We start from the raw sequence: 17,262 nt of genomic DNA, 5'->3' as shown, positions 1-17,262 counted from the left end.
TTGCCATACATTCCCCTTTGCCTTCTTGCTCTCCACAGTGGCAGTTCAGGGTCCAAATTCAGACACAAATAACCTTTATATTGAGATCTGCTGGTATAGTTCACTTCATATATACACAGATCCTCTATTTAATCTCACACCATCTTAGGTGTTTATCACTACCTCCAGTTTAGAGACAGGAATTCAAGGCTCAGATGGATAAAATGACTTGTCCAAAGTATTACAAATAGGAAATAATGGAGGGATGGTGTAAATAACATCCACAACAGCTCTGGAGAAACTAACCAGCTGGGCATTTTTTGGACTGGGATGAGGAAGACTTTTCTTCCCATTTCAGAACAGCTTGCCTTCCGGGGTTCTGAGTTAACTATATCTTTTATAGAGAGAAGCCTTTGAACAGAAGAGTGACCAGATAGATATCCATAATACTAACACAAAGAGGGGACTGAAAGAGTTTGGATTTTAGGGAGCTTCTCCAGTCTCTGCAGCTCTGGAACTGGCACATATTAGGAACTCCTTTTTCTTGAACGACTGAATCCTCACGTGCTATAGCTAGTCTCTCCTTTTGGAATCAAAGTCCCTTGTGGGCAGGGTCACAATTGTGTCTTCCCAGGAACACTGTGCAGTTTGGGTAGACTTTGGTAAGTGTTTGTTGAATAATGGATGAGTGAATGAATTTTCGGGTGGAGGGTTGTTGAGGGAAGGCCAACTCTGGCTCTAAAGACTTTCCAGGGTTTATGGGGTGCTGTCCTGGTCCTCCCTGGAGCCTCTGGATGGGCCATTTCTTCCCTCCTTCATGTGGCCTGCACATCTTACAAACCAGCCTGGAGGGAAGGGTTATGCAGCCAGGGTGGGGCCGTGCAGCCCTGAGGAACCAGGTCTCCTAGTGCAGCGCCCACTCCATCCCTGGGGTGCAAGAGAGAGGCGAGAACCTGGGACCGGCGAGCCCAGCTGGGGCCCCTTCCCCGCAACCTGCCAACGTAGCCCTCTACCTGTCTCTCCGGCCGCCCCTTCGCAGCCTGGGCCCGGGTGTGCCCGGTGGGCACCTGGCCCGCTACCCCCGGGGACCCTGCCACTCGCCTCCAGAGCCAGCCGGGGGCAGCGGGACGGACCCAAGAGCTCCCCTACTCCGGACCGTCCCCCCGGGCAAGGCCGGGCAATCGCCCCCGCCACCCCTCCCACCCCCCGCCCCGGGGGCCGGGCCGGGCTCCCGGGGGGCGGGGACTCGCCCAGTGGCAGCAGCGTCCGGGCCAGCGGCGGGCGCGGGGCGGCTTCCTGCAGGCGGCGCCGGGGCGAGCCGTTGCCCGCTGCAGCCACCGCCGCCGGGTCGCGGGGTCCGTGGCGCTCGGGCCGCGTCGGTGCCATCCGGGCGCGCTGCGCGGCCGTCGCTGCTACCCGCGCTAGTGCCGCCGCCGCCTCCACTGCCGCCGCCGCTGCCGGTTACGCCAGCTCCGCCGCCGCCCGCTCTGATTCTGCGCATAGGCAGCCCCCAAGCCTGTCATTCTGCAAAAACACAGTTTACTCAACACACCACACACACACTCTCACACGCGCGCACACACGCACACCCTGGCCCCCTCGCGCACACGCACGGAGGGCGCGAGCGAGCAGACGCGCACACCCGGCGAGCCAAGTTCCGCAGCCTGGCATGGCTTCTGGGGACCTTTACGAGGTACGGGGACGCGGGGGTTCGGGCCGGCCCCAGCCCGCGGGCGGCGGGCAGCGGGCGGCAGGCGGGCGGCGGGGACCGGGCCGGGGCCGGGGCCGGGCGCAAGCCGGAGTTGCCGAGCCTGCGGCGGCAGCGGCGGCGGCCGGAGGGCGGCGGGGGCCGGGCGCGCCTCCCTCCCGCCCTCCCTCCCGCGGCGCCCGCGCCCGCTCCCTCTTTCTCTTTCTCTCGCACACACACTCTTACTCCATCTACTTTGCGGCCTTGGAGGGGAAGGAGGAAGCCGGGTGGAGCTGGGGCGGGGGAGGTAGCGGTCCCGGGGAGGTGTTTCTCGCCCGACGAGCCGCCTCGAGTGCAGAAAGTACAGGTAAAAGTCAGCGCTGGACGTGCCGGGAATGCTGGCGGCCGGCGGGGGTGCGGGGCGGGAGGTGCGCGGCCCGGGGTGGGCCGGGGGCGCGGGAGAGGAGGGGGGCGGGCGATGGGAGTGGAGTCCAGTCCCGGCGAGGCGGGGTTCTGTTGGGGGTGCGAAGGGGCGGCAGGGTAGGGGTTCGGGAGACACCCGTCAAACCGTCCCTGGGGCCACCAGGCCATCGCCCCCTCCCCCCACCTGCTGCCCGAGACCCCGGCTAGGAAGCTCTCTAGTTGCGTGGTAGGAAGAGGCTCTTTGGGTGTTGTGCCCACTGGGGGCGAAAGGGGGCGCTGCAGATGGCCCCTGGTGGAAAGGAGAGAACATGGAAGTCAGAGGTGGGTGGTAACATGTTGCTAAAGGACGTGGGATGTGAGCCGTGCTCCCAACACACTGTCACCTACAGTGGATACCTGTCTCCAGGTACACACAGGTAGTGGCCCTCATCGTATATCTTGAAAGCCTCTCAGAAAGTGGTCAAGGTATACATTAGTCCGGCATCTTTGAAACACAGACCTAGTCATGGCCTTTGGGGAGCTATGTTTTAGCTAGCTCTGGACACAACTGTTTGTACATTTGGATTCCCCACAAGTGGACAAAACAAGAAACAACCCCCACTCCCTGGGGAGAATGCCTCCAAAGAGGTGTTGGCCCCCAAGAGAAGGTTCAGGATAAGGAATCTAAGAGACTAGCCATCTTCAACAAGAAGGCCTGTTGATTCTCCAAGAAACCAGCATCATCAGTCAGCCTGGACCTTGACTCCCTGAACAGAAATCCATTAACACTAACTCTGGTTCTCAAGGCTTTTGATAAAAATGGTTGGCAAAATTCCGAAAGGGTGAATTAGCCTTGTGTGTAAGAGACTGCAGGGGTGAGTTACCTGTGATGAACATTTTTCTCTGTGCCCTCTGGACAATTGAAGCTTTTTCAAGATGGTGGATTTGCAGGTTTGTGTGAGAAGAATGGAGAACACTCAAGTTGGCATCTTGGCTTCCTGTGCTCGCAGGGTCTTTTAGATGGTTCTGGTCTTGGTGAGGCCCAGTCATGGACCACTAGTGACCGGGCTCAGGTGGGATGGATGGGTAATCTTAGCACTCATGAAAGAATGATGCAAGTTGACCACTTCTCTACCCTCCTGCCTTCCTCAAGCCTATTGCTAATCAGGAAGATAAAGTTGGGTGGAAACCTGGTGAAGAACTCTGTCAGACTGTGGCCAGTGGGTCACTCATGGAGCACTTTGGTCTGTTTCAAAATGGTAGAGCGATTTCTGAAACCAAAAGCTGAAACACAGTAAAATGGGAAGTTTGATTGAGCTTTCCAAAGTATAACTTAACACGATTAGGGCATTGGCCAGAAGTAGATATTGTTCAGGGGCAAAACTCACCTCATTGGGAGTATGGATTTTTCTACCCATTGTTACTGAGTCACCTTAGAGCTACTGACCATGCCTGGGTGAAAAGTTGAATCATGAAAGCATTAAGAGGGTGCTTTAGGAGCTGTCAATATTTATCCATTTAAAGTTTGGAACTTATGAATCTTCAGGGGATAACTTCTTGTTTAATGTTCATCTGAAACTGTTCTCCTTAACATTGGTGATTATAGTTGCCAGATGAGTCTGTTAAATGGGGAGTTTTCACACTGGCCTTGAAACTATCCTAGCACCTCCAGAGTTCTTACTGAAGTTCAATAAACAGGACAACAATAATAATTACTTCTGTGATAGTAGGTAATTGTGCTAGATGTGAAATAATTTTCCCATGGCTGGTTATTTGCATAGTCATTACTTAAAAGGCTAAATTGAATTATGAGAATATAACCAATGTCAACATTTTTATAGCCTGTGTCTACAGTGCCTAACATACAGGGAAATTTAAATCGTTGTCCAGATTTAGCTTTAAAAACAATTAAGAAGTGCTAATTGTACATTAGCATATATAACTCATAACTGTAAAATTGCTGTGTGTTTAAAAAATGGGATGTTGATTTAAGAATAACACTTGGAATATTCAGTACATTGATTGACCTTGAAAGAATAAAAGAAGGAAGTTTGTCTAATTCTTAATATTGGTATTAGATTAATTAATTATATATTTGAATGTTTATATAAAATGGCTTCTTTTAACCTCTAATCAGGAAAACACATTTTGAATGGGCTAAGACATTTGTAGTTGATATATTTCACTGTGTATCTATGACATTATTCTTGACCCTTTCTGTTGAAGATGTGATTTGGATTATAGAGATTCTTCATCTTCTCTTTGATATTTCAGACAATTAAATTGTAAAGTGTAAACCTTCCCCCAAAAGCTGATTGTAGGCCAAAAAATGAAAACTTTGTTTATGTAATGGCATTCTTCAATCATCATGAGGAAATAGAGGATCAAGATCAGTTTCTCAAAATGTTGATTTTGATGGATTGTTCTGTTTTGTTTTTCTTATAGCAGAGTTCTCATCATTTGATGTATTATAGCCATCACTTACAGAAAAGTGATCTTAAGTATTGGTTGTCCTTCTTAGAGTCAGGTATCTGGATAGAAAATGAAATTCCTTATCCAGGTGTTCTGGTCTACATCCTGCTAAATGTAAGGGACATAAAGTGGCAGTCTGTGAGCCAGGTCTAGGCTGTCTATGTATTTTGCTTGATTTTACATGAAAACTAAGAAAGATGGATTTGCGTACCTTTAGAGGGAACATGTGATCACTAGCTCGTCATTGTCCCCGTGCTTCCTATTACCATGAACCCATTCTCCTTCATTCTTACATTTTTTATCTGGCCCCAGGAAGCATTAGAGCTTGCAACCCCAGGATTCTAGTCAATCATTTGTTAAGATATTTCGGTATTAGAAAGACATAGTCACTAGGATAACAAACCCAGTTCTCTTGTCTTGTCCATCTCTGTGTCCCTAACTCCTTGCACATTTAGACACTTGTTGATTGAATCAGTGAACAGGAGACCGAATTAAGTATATATAAAGTACCTTTGTTATCCTTGTGGTGTTACCTTCTGTTCTCTTTTCTTCCCTGGCTCATGGTCTCTTAGTGGTGTTAACACCATGTGTATGGGTGGCTATCAGTTCCCTCTGGAACGAAGTGAGTGAGTCCTTTTCCAGAGAACCACACTGTTATTCATTAGAAGGATTGAAGGCATTTAAGCTTCAAGCATGTAGCTTTCCATGTGGCTATTGGTGGCATTTTACACCCCCTCCTTTGTGGTTAGCTGACATTGTGGAGGAGGTCTGTCCTTGGCAAAAATGTTCAAAGGAAATGCTGCATGTTTATAGAAAAAGTCAGCAGTGGCCAATTTATAGAGGTGGACTTGACAGAGATAGTTCCTTCTGTGTTTGTCAACATTCATTTTATTTATACTTACTGAATTCTATCTTAAAAGGATGAAATGTGCCACATGTTTCTTTTGGAATTGATAAATTCATCAATATTTATTTAATGTATACATGTGTGTGATTACGTGTATATTTGTATGTGTATATATACTATATATACATATCTATTAGAAAATATTGCTCTCGTTTTATTCCAAGTAAAATAAATAACAATACTACTGGAATAATTTTAGTTTTGTTGAAAGAAATTTACTTTAGTTAAAAATCTACTCTGCTACTGTGGTGACATAGGCATTTTTGCTATAGTGCTATATATACACCTTGTGTTTTGCAAAATCATGCACTAAAAAATAAAAGGGCTTATGCAAAAAAAAAAAAAGGGTGAGGTAGACTGTTGAAGACGCACGGACCTTTGCAACCAGAATCAAAAACAAAAAGAAATCTAATAAAAATACAGTTTGGTTAAATGTCCACCTGGGTAGTGTTTGCTCTTAACAGGTCAGATCATCCCTTAAGTCTCAAATCAGGCTTGTGATTCCTTCTTTTCTCTGTAGATGGCAGAGGGCATTTGCATCTAATAGAGACTATTGTCATCAAAATTAAACCTGGCCCAGGGTGTAGCTCTCTTCATTTATCCCTATAGGTCTTAAAAAAAATTTTTTTTTTCAATTACAGTTGACATAAAATACATTATTATAGTTTCAGGTGTACAACATAATGATTAGATATTTATATATGTTATGAAGGGATCACCCATAATATTTCTTCATAGTTTCTTTATCTGTAACTTGCAGCTTCTCCAGGCAGGTTAACATAGTAGAAGCATAGTGATTCTTGAAGCCAGGATCAGTTACTACAGTAACTCTCTATATTGTGGTTCACTTATTGCGGCCTCACTGCATCATGGGATTTTTAAAAATATATTTAATTATTTATTGCGGATTTTTCGCTATATCACGGGATTTTGCAATACTGTATATGTATGTTGTTGAAGTTATGTAGGTTTAAGAGTATAGAATATGTTTAAGAACATAACTAGTGTTTACCCCCTGGCTGGTTTGGCTCAGTGGATTGAGCGTCGGCCTGCGAGCTAAGTGTCGCTGGTTCGATCTTCCAGTCAGGGCACATCAGAGAAGGAAAACTCTGACTCCAAAAAACCTCCGCTGCCTTGCGGCATACCTCTTCAGGGGAAAGGCTAAGGGAGTAAACCCCGACAGAAAATCCGGAGCCGGAGTCCCTAAGGCGGTTTGACGTTGTAGTCATCACCGGCAACTCCTGCGGCGCACCTGAAGCCAAGCTGTATTGACTCCGTCTTTCCCTTGGACCCTTCAGCTGCGAAGAGAGGGGGGGTCTGCTGCATGGGCAACAGCAGACCCTCCATATCACCCTGCCCAGGCTCTGTAGCTTCAGCTTCACTGGAGAGGACACTCCAGCGTCATCGCAAGATGTCGATTCAACACGGGAGGAGACAGATACCGTGTCACTCCCGAGTCGGACTGCACAGCCATTCTCGGCGGTGCAGATAGACTCTTAAGAAGCTACACCATCGTCTCTCGAGACGGATGGCTGCCGACGATGGATAACTAGTGTTTATAAAAGTGTGGAAAAGGTTAATAAGGGAGTGGGAAAGGTTAATAAGGGACTGGGAATGGTTTATAAGTGTGTGGGAAGGGTTTATAAAGCCTTAAAAATATATAAATACTAAAATAAATGTAAGGTTCCTACTTCACAGATTTTCACCTATCCTGGGGGGTGGGGTGGGGCGGTGTCTAGAACATAATACCTGCGATAAGTGAGGGAATACTGTACTAATATTAAAAGAAGGCACTTGCGTTTTCAGCTTTGTTCTGAAGTCTTCATACATCATTGTTTCTCTTTTCTCATGTGAGCACTTTACTCTGATTGCTTCAAAATATCAACAGACTAGGAAAAATCACACAAGGATCAACACAGCTTCTTATACTGACATCATTCTCCTATTTACCAATCATGTCTGAGGTAATTCCTGCCAAAGAAACACGTGTAGTATTGGGACAGTCAGTGATATAACTGCTTGGATCTCTGTACCAGTTTTTTGAAGAGGCAAATATCTTCAAGGAAAATATATTGGTTGATTTGAATCAATTTCTTGTCACATAGTAGGCACCTGATGAAAATGGAATGAATGTGTAATTCTCCCACCTTTTGAAAGTTTTTAAAAAATTATTCCCTCTGGGTAGACATCAGCTTATTTTCAAGTGACTTTTATGTCAGGTCATTCCTCATTGCATAAGATTATTCCTTCAGAGACTTAAACTGTCCTTGAAAGAAGTTTGTATAGTTCCTTGCAGCCTGACCTATTGATAAGGAATGGTTTAGGCATTGTAATTTTTGAAGGTCATAGGTATTGGAGACGTCCGTTTAGATTCCAAGGACATGAGTTGTTCTGCATCTCTTGGATGGTGAAGAGGGGCATAGATGTGGTTGAAGTCACAGTACCATCATCATTTATTAACATTAACAAAACACCAAATATATGCCAAGCACTAGAGAAATGGTGATGTTGTCTTCTCAGTGGGTCTATGGTTAGTGGAAGATACAGATAAGAAAGGCAATTTACAGTGAATGCAGTGGAAAAAGTGTTAGTACAGGGGGAGACGGGGTATTCCAGCCTTGGGTGGAATGAGAGGTTTCCCAGAGGAGGTGATGGCTATTGAGAAGTTTAAATGAGCGTGAACAGATTTGCAAAACTTATTGAAAATATTTATTATCTTTTCTGTTTTTGAAAGCAATTTGTTAATTTTTGCATCCTTAAAAAGTACAAGCATAAAGAAAAAAATGGTAATACATAAAATAACTATCATTATTGGTGTTCAATAAATACTAATGTGATATATTAATTAAAATGTTAGCTTTCTTGCTATAGATACAGAGTAAAAGTAAAATAGTAATAGTCTTCTATACACATTTATGTAATTTTAAAAAACCAAATTGAAACATAGAGTACATACTATTTTATAATCCACTTTTATATATTAAAATAATTTTTATATATTAAAACACTTATATATTAAAATAATTTTTTAATAGCAGGTTAATTTTCACTTGAATAGATGCACCATTTTGCCTATAATCCCCTCTTCCTGGGCATGTAGGTTGTTTCCTTTTGTAAACCATTATACATTTTGTTGTTACTGACTTCCATGAACTTTATTATTTGTATACATATCTTATTTTTCTCAGTATAAACTTTTAGAAGTGTAATTAGCTTAAAGAGTGTGAACATTTTTAACACTATTGATACATAATCTCAGATTGCCCATCAGAAATGGACAATGAATTAGACTGGAAGAAGACTAGTAGCAGGGTGACGAGTTAATATGCTGTTTTAGTAATTGAAACAAGCAATGCTGTTGGCTTGAACAAAGGGAGTGGTAGTGGAGATGGAGAGACATGGACAGGATTGAAAGATTTAAAGAGAATCAGCACACTTTGGTATATCAGACAGGATTATATTTGGATGCATATAATAGAAAATACAGTGGCTTAAACAAGGTTTGTTTTCTAATGTGAAAGATATATGGAGTTACGCAGTTCAGGGTTGGTATGATGGTCTCTGAAGTTCTCAGGGTACCAGGCTCCCTCTCTCTCTTTTATCATCAGCTGTGATTTCTGTCTTCAAGGTCACTGCTTTGTCCCAGATGGCCATAGAGACCTAGCCATCCTTTTTGTAAGAGGAAGGAAGAAACAGGAAGGAAGGAAGGAAGGAAGGAAGGGCAAAAATGGAATCATCCTCTATAAACAGCTATCTAGAAGTTCCATACAATCCTGCTTTCAGCTCATTGGTCTGAACCTAATTATGTGATCATTTAGCTTCAAAGGAGGATGGAAAAGTCATTTATAGCTGCATTCTCCCCTTTCCCCTTCAAATAAATCCTTATTGACAGTATGTAGGGATTGGTTTCTGTTTTAGTGCATTAGGTATGTGGTGGGACTAGTTACGGAGATACAAAACCTAGGAAGAAGCATTGATTGAAGGCAGTGGGGCCAGTAGAAAGGACAATGAATTCAGTATTTGTGGGACATCCAAGTATAGATACCTGTAGTGGTAGGTGATGTGAGTCTGAAGCTCAGAAGCAGTATTTGGCATGGAGATAGGAATTGGGAATCATTTGTGTGTAGATTATAATTAAAGCCAAATGGCATTGTGTAAACATGAGGAGAGGGTCCAATGATAGAATACTGGAGAAAATGGACATTTAAGCGATGGAAGAAGAGAAAGACCAGATTTACAAGGACTAGCAAGAGTGGTAGAAGGAAAAACAAGAGGCTTTGTTGCTATGGAAGGCAGTGGAAAATTGTATTTCAAGAAAGAAGGTATGACCAAACAACCAGCATCCTTCGGATTTCATAACCAGTAAGTCATTGGTAACCGCAGGGAATATCTGTTCCGGACAGTGTGTTGGCAGGTAGGGGAGGACTTGATTGCAGTGTGACGATGAGTGGAGGGCAGTGGGGTGAATGTGGATGTAGAGACTTCTTATATGGGTGACACTTAGGGATCTTGAGTGTGACAGCGAAGAGAGATTGAATGGGTTATCCAGGGGTTATCTGTTCTCCCGCTTCTACACGTGCTCTGCTACTTTGGATGACTTGGATAATTAAATATTATGGTATAGACTTGGGGTTCATGGACCTCTGCTATTAGAAATAGTTTTTCATAAACCCTAAAAATTCCTCTCTCACTGACCTGTGACAATGGGGTCTGGTGTCTTCAGTGATTTTACCTGGAGAAAAAAGTAGAACATGTATAATGTAGGCATACAGAACCCTTTCAAATAAAATTCATTCAAGGAAGGGAGGTACGGTTCTTCATTAAGGTTTTGCCACATTAGCATTCTGAGAGGAGAGGTAGAGTGGGTGGAACACTACTGATCAATGAATGCAATGGTCCGTTTTATGTGTCACCTTGGTTGGCTCCAGTCCTCAGCTGTTCAATCAGATGCTAATCTAGGTGTTGTCGTAAAGGTGTTGTATAGGCGTGATTAAAGTCTGTAGTTGGAGATTATCCTAGATTATTTTGGTAGACCTGATTCCACCAAATAGAACTGAGGTTTCCCTGAAGAAGTCCATCTGTGGACTTCAGCCTGGAAGAGTTCTGCTTGCCTTTCCTAATGACCTGCCCTATGGACTTCAGACTAGCTAGCCAGCCTCACAACCGTGTAAATCCCTAGCAGTAAATTAATGTGTGTGCTCTAGTGGTCCTGCTTCTCTAAATGAATCCTAATTGAAACAGTCAGGGTTCCGGTCCACACTCCACCATTTGATAACATTATGTGGCAAGATTGATCTTTCAGTCCTTGTGAACCTTGATGGTTTCTGCTGTAAAATGAGATCTCTTCCATTTTTGACATCTCCCCTTCGGAGTGAGTCTGTTCTGTACTCCTTCAGTAAATGCCTTACTTGTTAGTAGTCGTCATCATCTGCTTTGTTTGCATGTGTAAAGAGGGGCAAGGCTAGAGCTCCAGGAAGCCCACCTGGCCTTGGTGCCATGCTGGAGCTGTTCTGGTGGAGCCATACTCAGGGTGGCAGGTGTAAGTGGCGCTGGACTTCTAGGGCAGCCCCCTCCTGCATCTGGAATTCACTCCAGCCTTGAGTTAGCCTTTGGCTCTGGTACTTGAGTGAATGATGAAGAGTAGCTTCCCTTGGTCCCAACCCACCCATTCTTATCCCTTCTTTCAGTTCATCATCTCCTTCTGACATTGCCCAGTTAGCCTTAGGCAGTGGGTAGAAGCTGCTGCTTGCAGAGGTCACATCACTCCAGTGAAAGGTCCACCAGTTGACCAGGTCTTATAAAGTGAGAGGTTCCTGAGAAGCCTTGGAGGGCCACTAGTTGGTTGTTTTATGCCCTGCTTTTTCTTACTATACAGGATACCGCCCTGCTCCCCTTTATTCCGTCTTGACTTCATCACCCCATCTCTCCCAGAACCCCCAGCATTGGCCCATCGCTACGTTGCTTTATAAATGACTCAGGAGTGTCAGCAGGGAGACTTTAAGGACACATCTGTGGTACTGGTGCTCTAGGTCACACTGCCACTCCAGGAATTCCCCTGCCAAGGGTTACCACCATATTTTCAGATTCCGGAGGAAAGAGTGTTCCTCTTTGACTTTCACTTCTTTGTCTTCTAGTTCAGTGTTTTAAAAATTATGTCTGGCCCTGACTGGTGTGACTCAGTGTATTGGGCATCATCCCACAGACTGAAAGGTCGCTGTCCTGCAGACTGAGAAGTCACCAGTTCGATTCCCAGTCAGTGCACATGCCTGAGTTGTGTGCCAGGTTCCCCTGGCTGTGCAAGAGACAACTGATTGATACTTCTCTCCCTGTAATTCTCCCTTCCCCTCTCTCTAAAAGTAAATAAATAGAATCTTAAAAAAATTATGTCTGAGTGGGTCTTACTAACCATGGATTTTACACAAATGCTGGATTTAATTTTATTTAAAAATAATCATTTGTTCAGTGATCCATCAGTCAAATATTTATTGTTCATCAACTATGTACCTAGAACTGTGCTGGGTGCTGGGGCTGCAGCCATAAATGTCTTTTAAACTGTTGTTCAGCATGTGGTAATTAAAAAATCTAACACCCACATGTAGTTATACACCAGATTTTTACCACAGTGGAGTGAGTGTTCAGTGTGTTCAAAGGGACAGCCAGGTTAACTTGTTTTGTGTGTGTATGTGAGCAGACCTCAGAATATACAGCTTTTCCTGCCATGGCTGGGCATATATTTGAACTCCTAGTATATGTATTGTTTTAGCAATGTTGTAGGTCTGCAATGGTCTTAAAAAATTCAGGCCTATTCATTCATATCTCCTTATACAAAAATGTGCAAGCAAACACACTTTACAGCACAAGGCACCCCACTGTGATTAAAAGCTATTAAAGGTTCAGGTGGTGGTGGTTGGTGACTGTCCCTCCGTGCTATAAAATTCAGTGTTGGGGCTTTCTGAGAGTTCTAGGTCCTCCAGTCCTGTCTTTTACATTTGAGTAAAGGACTGTGAACAGTCGTTACACATAAGAGGTTTAACCATGAAACAGACATTTCCTTCGTCTCTTCTTTTAGACTTCAGGATCGGTTAGAATGAAGAATGCCCTGAGATAGCAAGACAGGGTGATCAGACCAAAAACCAATCCTGCTACCACATATATCCACTTAGAAGAAAGTCTTCCCGCTTCTCCGTGGCTCATAGCATTGAAACACAGTAGTGATGTCATATCGTTCAAGAGAGGGGTTCCGTAGGCCAGCCTGTGTGTTGGTATATGTAAGCGTGCCTTCACTGGGGAGGGGGGTCCTCTCTTTGAAACCGAGTAGATGGCTGTCAGTGCTTCTCTAAGCTGCGCTGCTTCGAAAATGGTGATGGCTCTGCCCGCTAGTAATTACCATGGAGGGACCAGTTTCAGAGGTCTCGGTGTTGGTTGACTTCTCCTCAGGCTTCAGTATTGAGGAGAACACTGGTTTTGAGGGTAGTTGGTAATATTTCTTGGCCAGTTTTATCATTTCAGCATATTTCTGAGCCTCAGTATATTTTTCTGTGTGCGTCCCCCCTCTTTTGGTTGGCACGTGTTTGTATCCCTTCATGGCTGACATTGGCAGGACAATGTTTTTCTTTACTACCATATACTGTACTTAGAGTGTGGCACCTGGTGGGCAGTGGTGCCTTATATGGATTTGTGCTCAAAACAGCTAGGCTTCCCGTTGGTGAGGCAGATAATCCCAGATGCTTTCAAACGGGTCTGTTCACTTGGCTTTAAAAAATATTGCCACAGCATACACATTATTGATACTTACTACAGGTAAGATAGATTGTACAAATACGTAGAAGCATTTATACCAATACTTAAAGAAGTACAAAGAACCAGAAAGAGATGCATAATAATGGTTTTTCACCATCTGCATGACAAGCTGTAAGTACTGATGGTAATTTATCAGTGTGTGTTTCTGTAAGACACTCAGCTGGAATAGAGTGGAAAACAGAGATAGGAGATAATGCCTATACATACGTAAACACACGTGATTTATTTCTTCCCTAGGTGTTTTACATTGAGTTGTCCAGATGGCCTGACAATTATATTGATTTTAGCAAAGGGCCTTAGAAGTTGGAGTGTTTTAGGTGTCATGTAGTCTAATTCCGCATCCAGCACGTGCATCCTTCACCTACCATCACCTGCCCTTCTAGGAAACTTTTCAAGTAAATAGTGTGCTTTATCTTGAAGGGCAGCCTCTTGTATTTTGGCACAGGGTGCTAGCTGTTGAAAAATGCTTTGTGAGTCAAAGTCTGCCTTCTTGAGAAATTTCTACCTGTTGGTAAGCACAGTAAGTTCAGCTGCCGAGAGCTACCAGTCTCTTTTCCTAGGCAGCGCCATTTCCCCCATGGCCTCTGAGCGCATGCTGTTCCTTTCTCGGGATGAAACAGCAGCCTCTTAACCGGACTCCTCAACATGTCCCCCTTTTCATCCTCTATCTCATACCATATCTAACGGGGTTGATCGAGAAGGTAATTCTGAACGTGCTGCTGTCCTTCCAAAGCCTTCGTTGGCCTCCCATTGCTCTTGGGCAAACTCGCAAATACTTAACGTGGTCTAACAGCTGCCTGCCTTTTTGGGCTCAGCTAAGACCACCCTGCTTTTTCTTCTTTGTACACCCACTGCCTCTTTTCAGTTCATTCACACGTGCTTTGCCTCAGGACCTTTACTCTTGCTGTGTTTGTATCTGAAGGCCCCCTGGTGCTGCCTGGCCAGCTCTTCCCTCACTTTTCAGCTCTAAAGTTGATTCACCAAGGAGGCCTTCCCTGGCCCCCAGACCCGAGTAGACCTCCCTGTTAGGTATTCTCTGAGAAGCCTGTGCATATCTTTCACAGCATTGGCATTTGTAATCAGTCAGTTGTTTTCGTACTTATTTAAGGACTATCTTCCTGAAGGCAGGATCGTGTCTGGTTCAGTGATTTATGTCCAGCCCCTATGGCGTAAGACATGCTTATGGAAGTGTTTCAAGTATTCCAGAAAGTTCTGGGCCACTAGAAATTAGGACTGTTTTCTCCTCCAGAATAAGCATCCCTATCTTTTCTTCCTGCTCTTAACAGATGTTTCCCAATTTTTCACCCTTCTGGTTGTCCTCTGGTGGATATCTCTGAGCTGTTTAGTGCCCTACTTTAAATGTATTACCTAGAATCATTTTTGGTTTATCAGCAGAATTCATTTCTTGTAACTTGGACGCTGAACTTTTTATTAATTTAGTCTCGGGAAAAACCAGAATCTAAATTGCAGAATATTTTAAAAATAACATGAATGAAAATAATATTCTTGGAACTTCTGTGCAGTTGGTAAATTGGTGGTTTGAGGAACATTATAACAAACAAATACATTAAAAACAAAAGAATAAACTCATTATTCATCTCAAAAAGTTAGAAGAACAACAAAATGAATGGAAGAAACAAAAATATGGATAAAAGCAGAAACATTAATAAAGTAGAAAAACAGAAAAATAGAGTAAGTGTAGTAAAAGTTCTGTTAACACTTTTTAGGTCAAAGTTTTACTTATATCTATATACTTTTACTATTTTTTATTTTGGTAAAATATATATAACATAAAATTTGCCATGTTAACTATTATAAAGGGTACAGTTCAGTGGCATTTAGTATTTTCACACTGTTGTGCGACTGTTGCCACTGTCTTATTCCAAAACACTTTCATCACACCAGGAGGAAGCTCCATGCCCATTAAGCAGTCATTCCCTGTTTCCCCATCTCACCGTGACCACTAATCTGCTTTTTGTCTTTATGGATTTGCCTTTTTTTGATATTTCATATAAATAGAATCGTATAATATATGACCTTTTTAATCTGATCTTTTTCCCCACTTACCATAGTATTTTTAAGGTTTATTCATGTTGTGGCATGTAGTCGGAATTTCATTCCTTTTTATGCCTGAATAATATTCTCTAGTGTGTATGTATACCACGTTTTGTTTATCATCTGTTGATGGGTGCCTTTTGGCTCTTGTGAATAATGCTGCTATGAAATTGGCTCTCGAGTATCTATTTGAGTCTCTATTTTCTATTCTTTTGGGTATATAGCCAAGAGTGGAATTGCCGGGTTGTACTGTAATTCTGTGTTTAACTTTTTGAGAAACCGTCCAGCTGTTTTCCACAACATCTGCACCATCTTACATTCTCACCAGTAATGTTTTGAGGGTTCCAGTTTATTCACATCTTCACTAATACTGGTTTATGATGTTGAGCATCTTCTCATGTGCATATTGACATTTATTATATTTTCTTTGAAAAAATACCTATTTGTGTCTTGTCCATTTTTCGATTGGGTCATTTGTCTTCCTGTTGTTGAGTTGTACGAATTCTTTATATATTCTGGATGTTAAACTCTTATCATATATGTGATTTAAAAATATTTTCTTACATTCTACGTGTTGTCTTTTTAATGTCTTGACAGTGTTCTTTGATGCACAAAGAACAAAAGTTGTAATTTTAATGCAGTATCTATTTTTTCTTTTATTGCCTGTGGTTTTGATGTCATATTTAGGGTAGAACTTTAGTAGTATGTTGAATGGAGGTGGAGAAAGTAGGCATTGTAGTCTTGTTCCTGATCTTAGGAGAAAAGCTTTCAACGTTTAACCATTGAATATGATGTTGACTGTGGATTTTTCATAAATGTTCTTTATCACAGTGAGAAAGTTTTCTTCTGTACTGGTTTTATGGATGTTTTTATTATGAAAGGGTGTTGGATATTGTTAGATGCCTTTTCTGTGTCAGTGAAATGACCGTGTGTTTCTTCCTTCATTTTATTAATGTAGTATATTACATCTATTGGTTTTTATATGTTGAACTACATTTGCATTCCTGGTATAAATCCCACTTGGTCATGGTTTATGATCCTTTTACTATGATGTTGGATTTGTTTTGCTAGTATTTTGATGAGGGTTTTTAAAAGCTGTATTCATAAGAGATATTGACCTAGTTTGTGTGTGCGTTTTGTCTGGCTTTGGTATCAGGGTAACATTGGCATTCTAGAACAAATTAGGAAGTAGGTCTTCCTCTTTACATTTTTGGAAGCGTTTGAGAAAGTTTGGTGTTAATTCTTCTTCAGGTATTTGGTAGAATTTATTAGTGAAGTCACCTGGTCCTGGCGTTTTGTTTGTTTGGAAGTTTTTGATTACTGATCCAATCTCCTTACTATAGGTTTATAGGTTTTCTCTTTATTCTTGAATCAGTTTTGATAGTTTGTGTATTTCTTGGAATTTCTCCATTTCATGTAGGTTATTTGATTTGTCATGTAAGTAGGTATCAACAAATTGGATTACCTACGTGAATGATGCTGTTTGTTTATAGTATTCTCTCATAAGTCTTTTTTTATTTCTGTAAGGTCTGTAGTAATGCCCTTTCTTTAACTTACGATTTTAACAATTTAAGTTTTCTCTCTTTTTTTCTTAGTCTAGCTAAAGGTTTGGCAATTTTTTTATCTTTTCAAAGAACCAACTTTTGGTTTTGCTGATTTTCCCTGTTGTTGTTTTTATTCTCTATTTTGCTTGCCTCCACTCTTATCCTTATTATTTCCTTCCTTCTGCTAGCTTTGGGCTCAGTTTCCTCTTCTTTTTCTAGTTTCTTAAAGTATATAACCTCCCGCTGCCTTGCGGCATACCTCTTCAGGGGAAAGGCTAAGGGAGTAAACCCCGAAAGAAAATCCGGAGCCGGAGTCCCTAAGGCGGTTTGACGTTGTAGTCAACACCGGCAACTCCTGCGGCGCACCTGAAGCCAAGCTGTATTGACTCCGTCTTTCCCTTGGACCCTTCAGCTGC

General features: G+C 42.8%; 1 protein-coding gene across 1 annotated transcript in view; it reads left to right on the top strand.

The window, feature by feature from the left end:
• The first annotated feature begins 1,464 nt into the window (after nucleotides 1-1,464).
• The window catches only part of CDYL2 (chromodomain Y like 2), a 146,773-nt gene continuing 130,975 nt past the window's right edge, over nucleotides 1,465-17,262 (top strand). The window contains exon 1 of the mRNA XM_090259740.1: nucleotides 1,465-1,672. Coding sequence (XP_090115866.1) covers nucleotides 1,649-1,672 — 24 coding nt within the window. The 5' untranslated portion in view covers nucleotides 1,465-1,648. The remainder of the gene's footprint in view (nucleotides 1,673-17,262) is intronic.

The sequence above is a fragment of the Furipterus horrens genome, unplaced genomic scaffold, assembly GCF_987537825.1.
Source record: "Furipterus horrens unplaced genomic scaffold, mFurHor1.1.pri manual_scaffold_13, whole genome shotgun sequence".
NCBI lineage: Eukaryota > Metazoa > Chordata > Mammalia > Chiroptera > Furipteridae > Furipterus > Furipterus horrens.
This window is presented reverse-complemented; position numbering and strand designations above follow the sequence as displayed.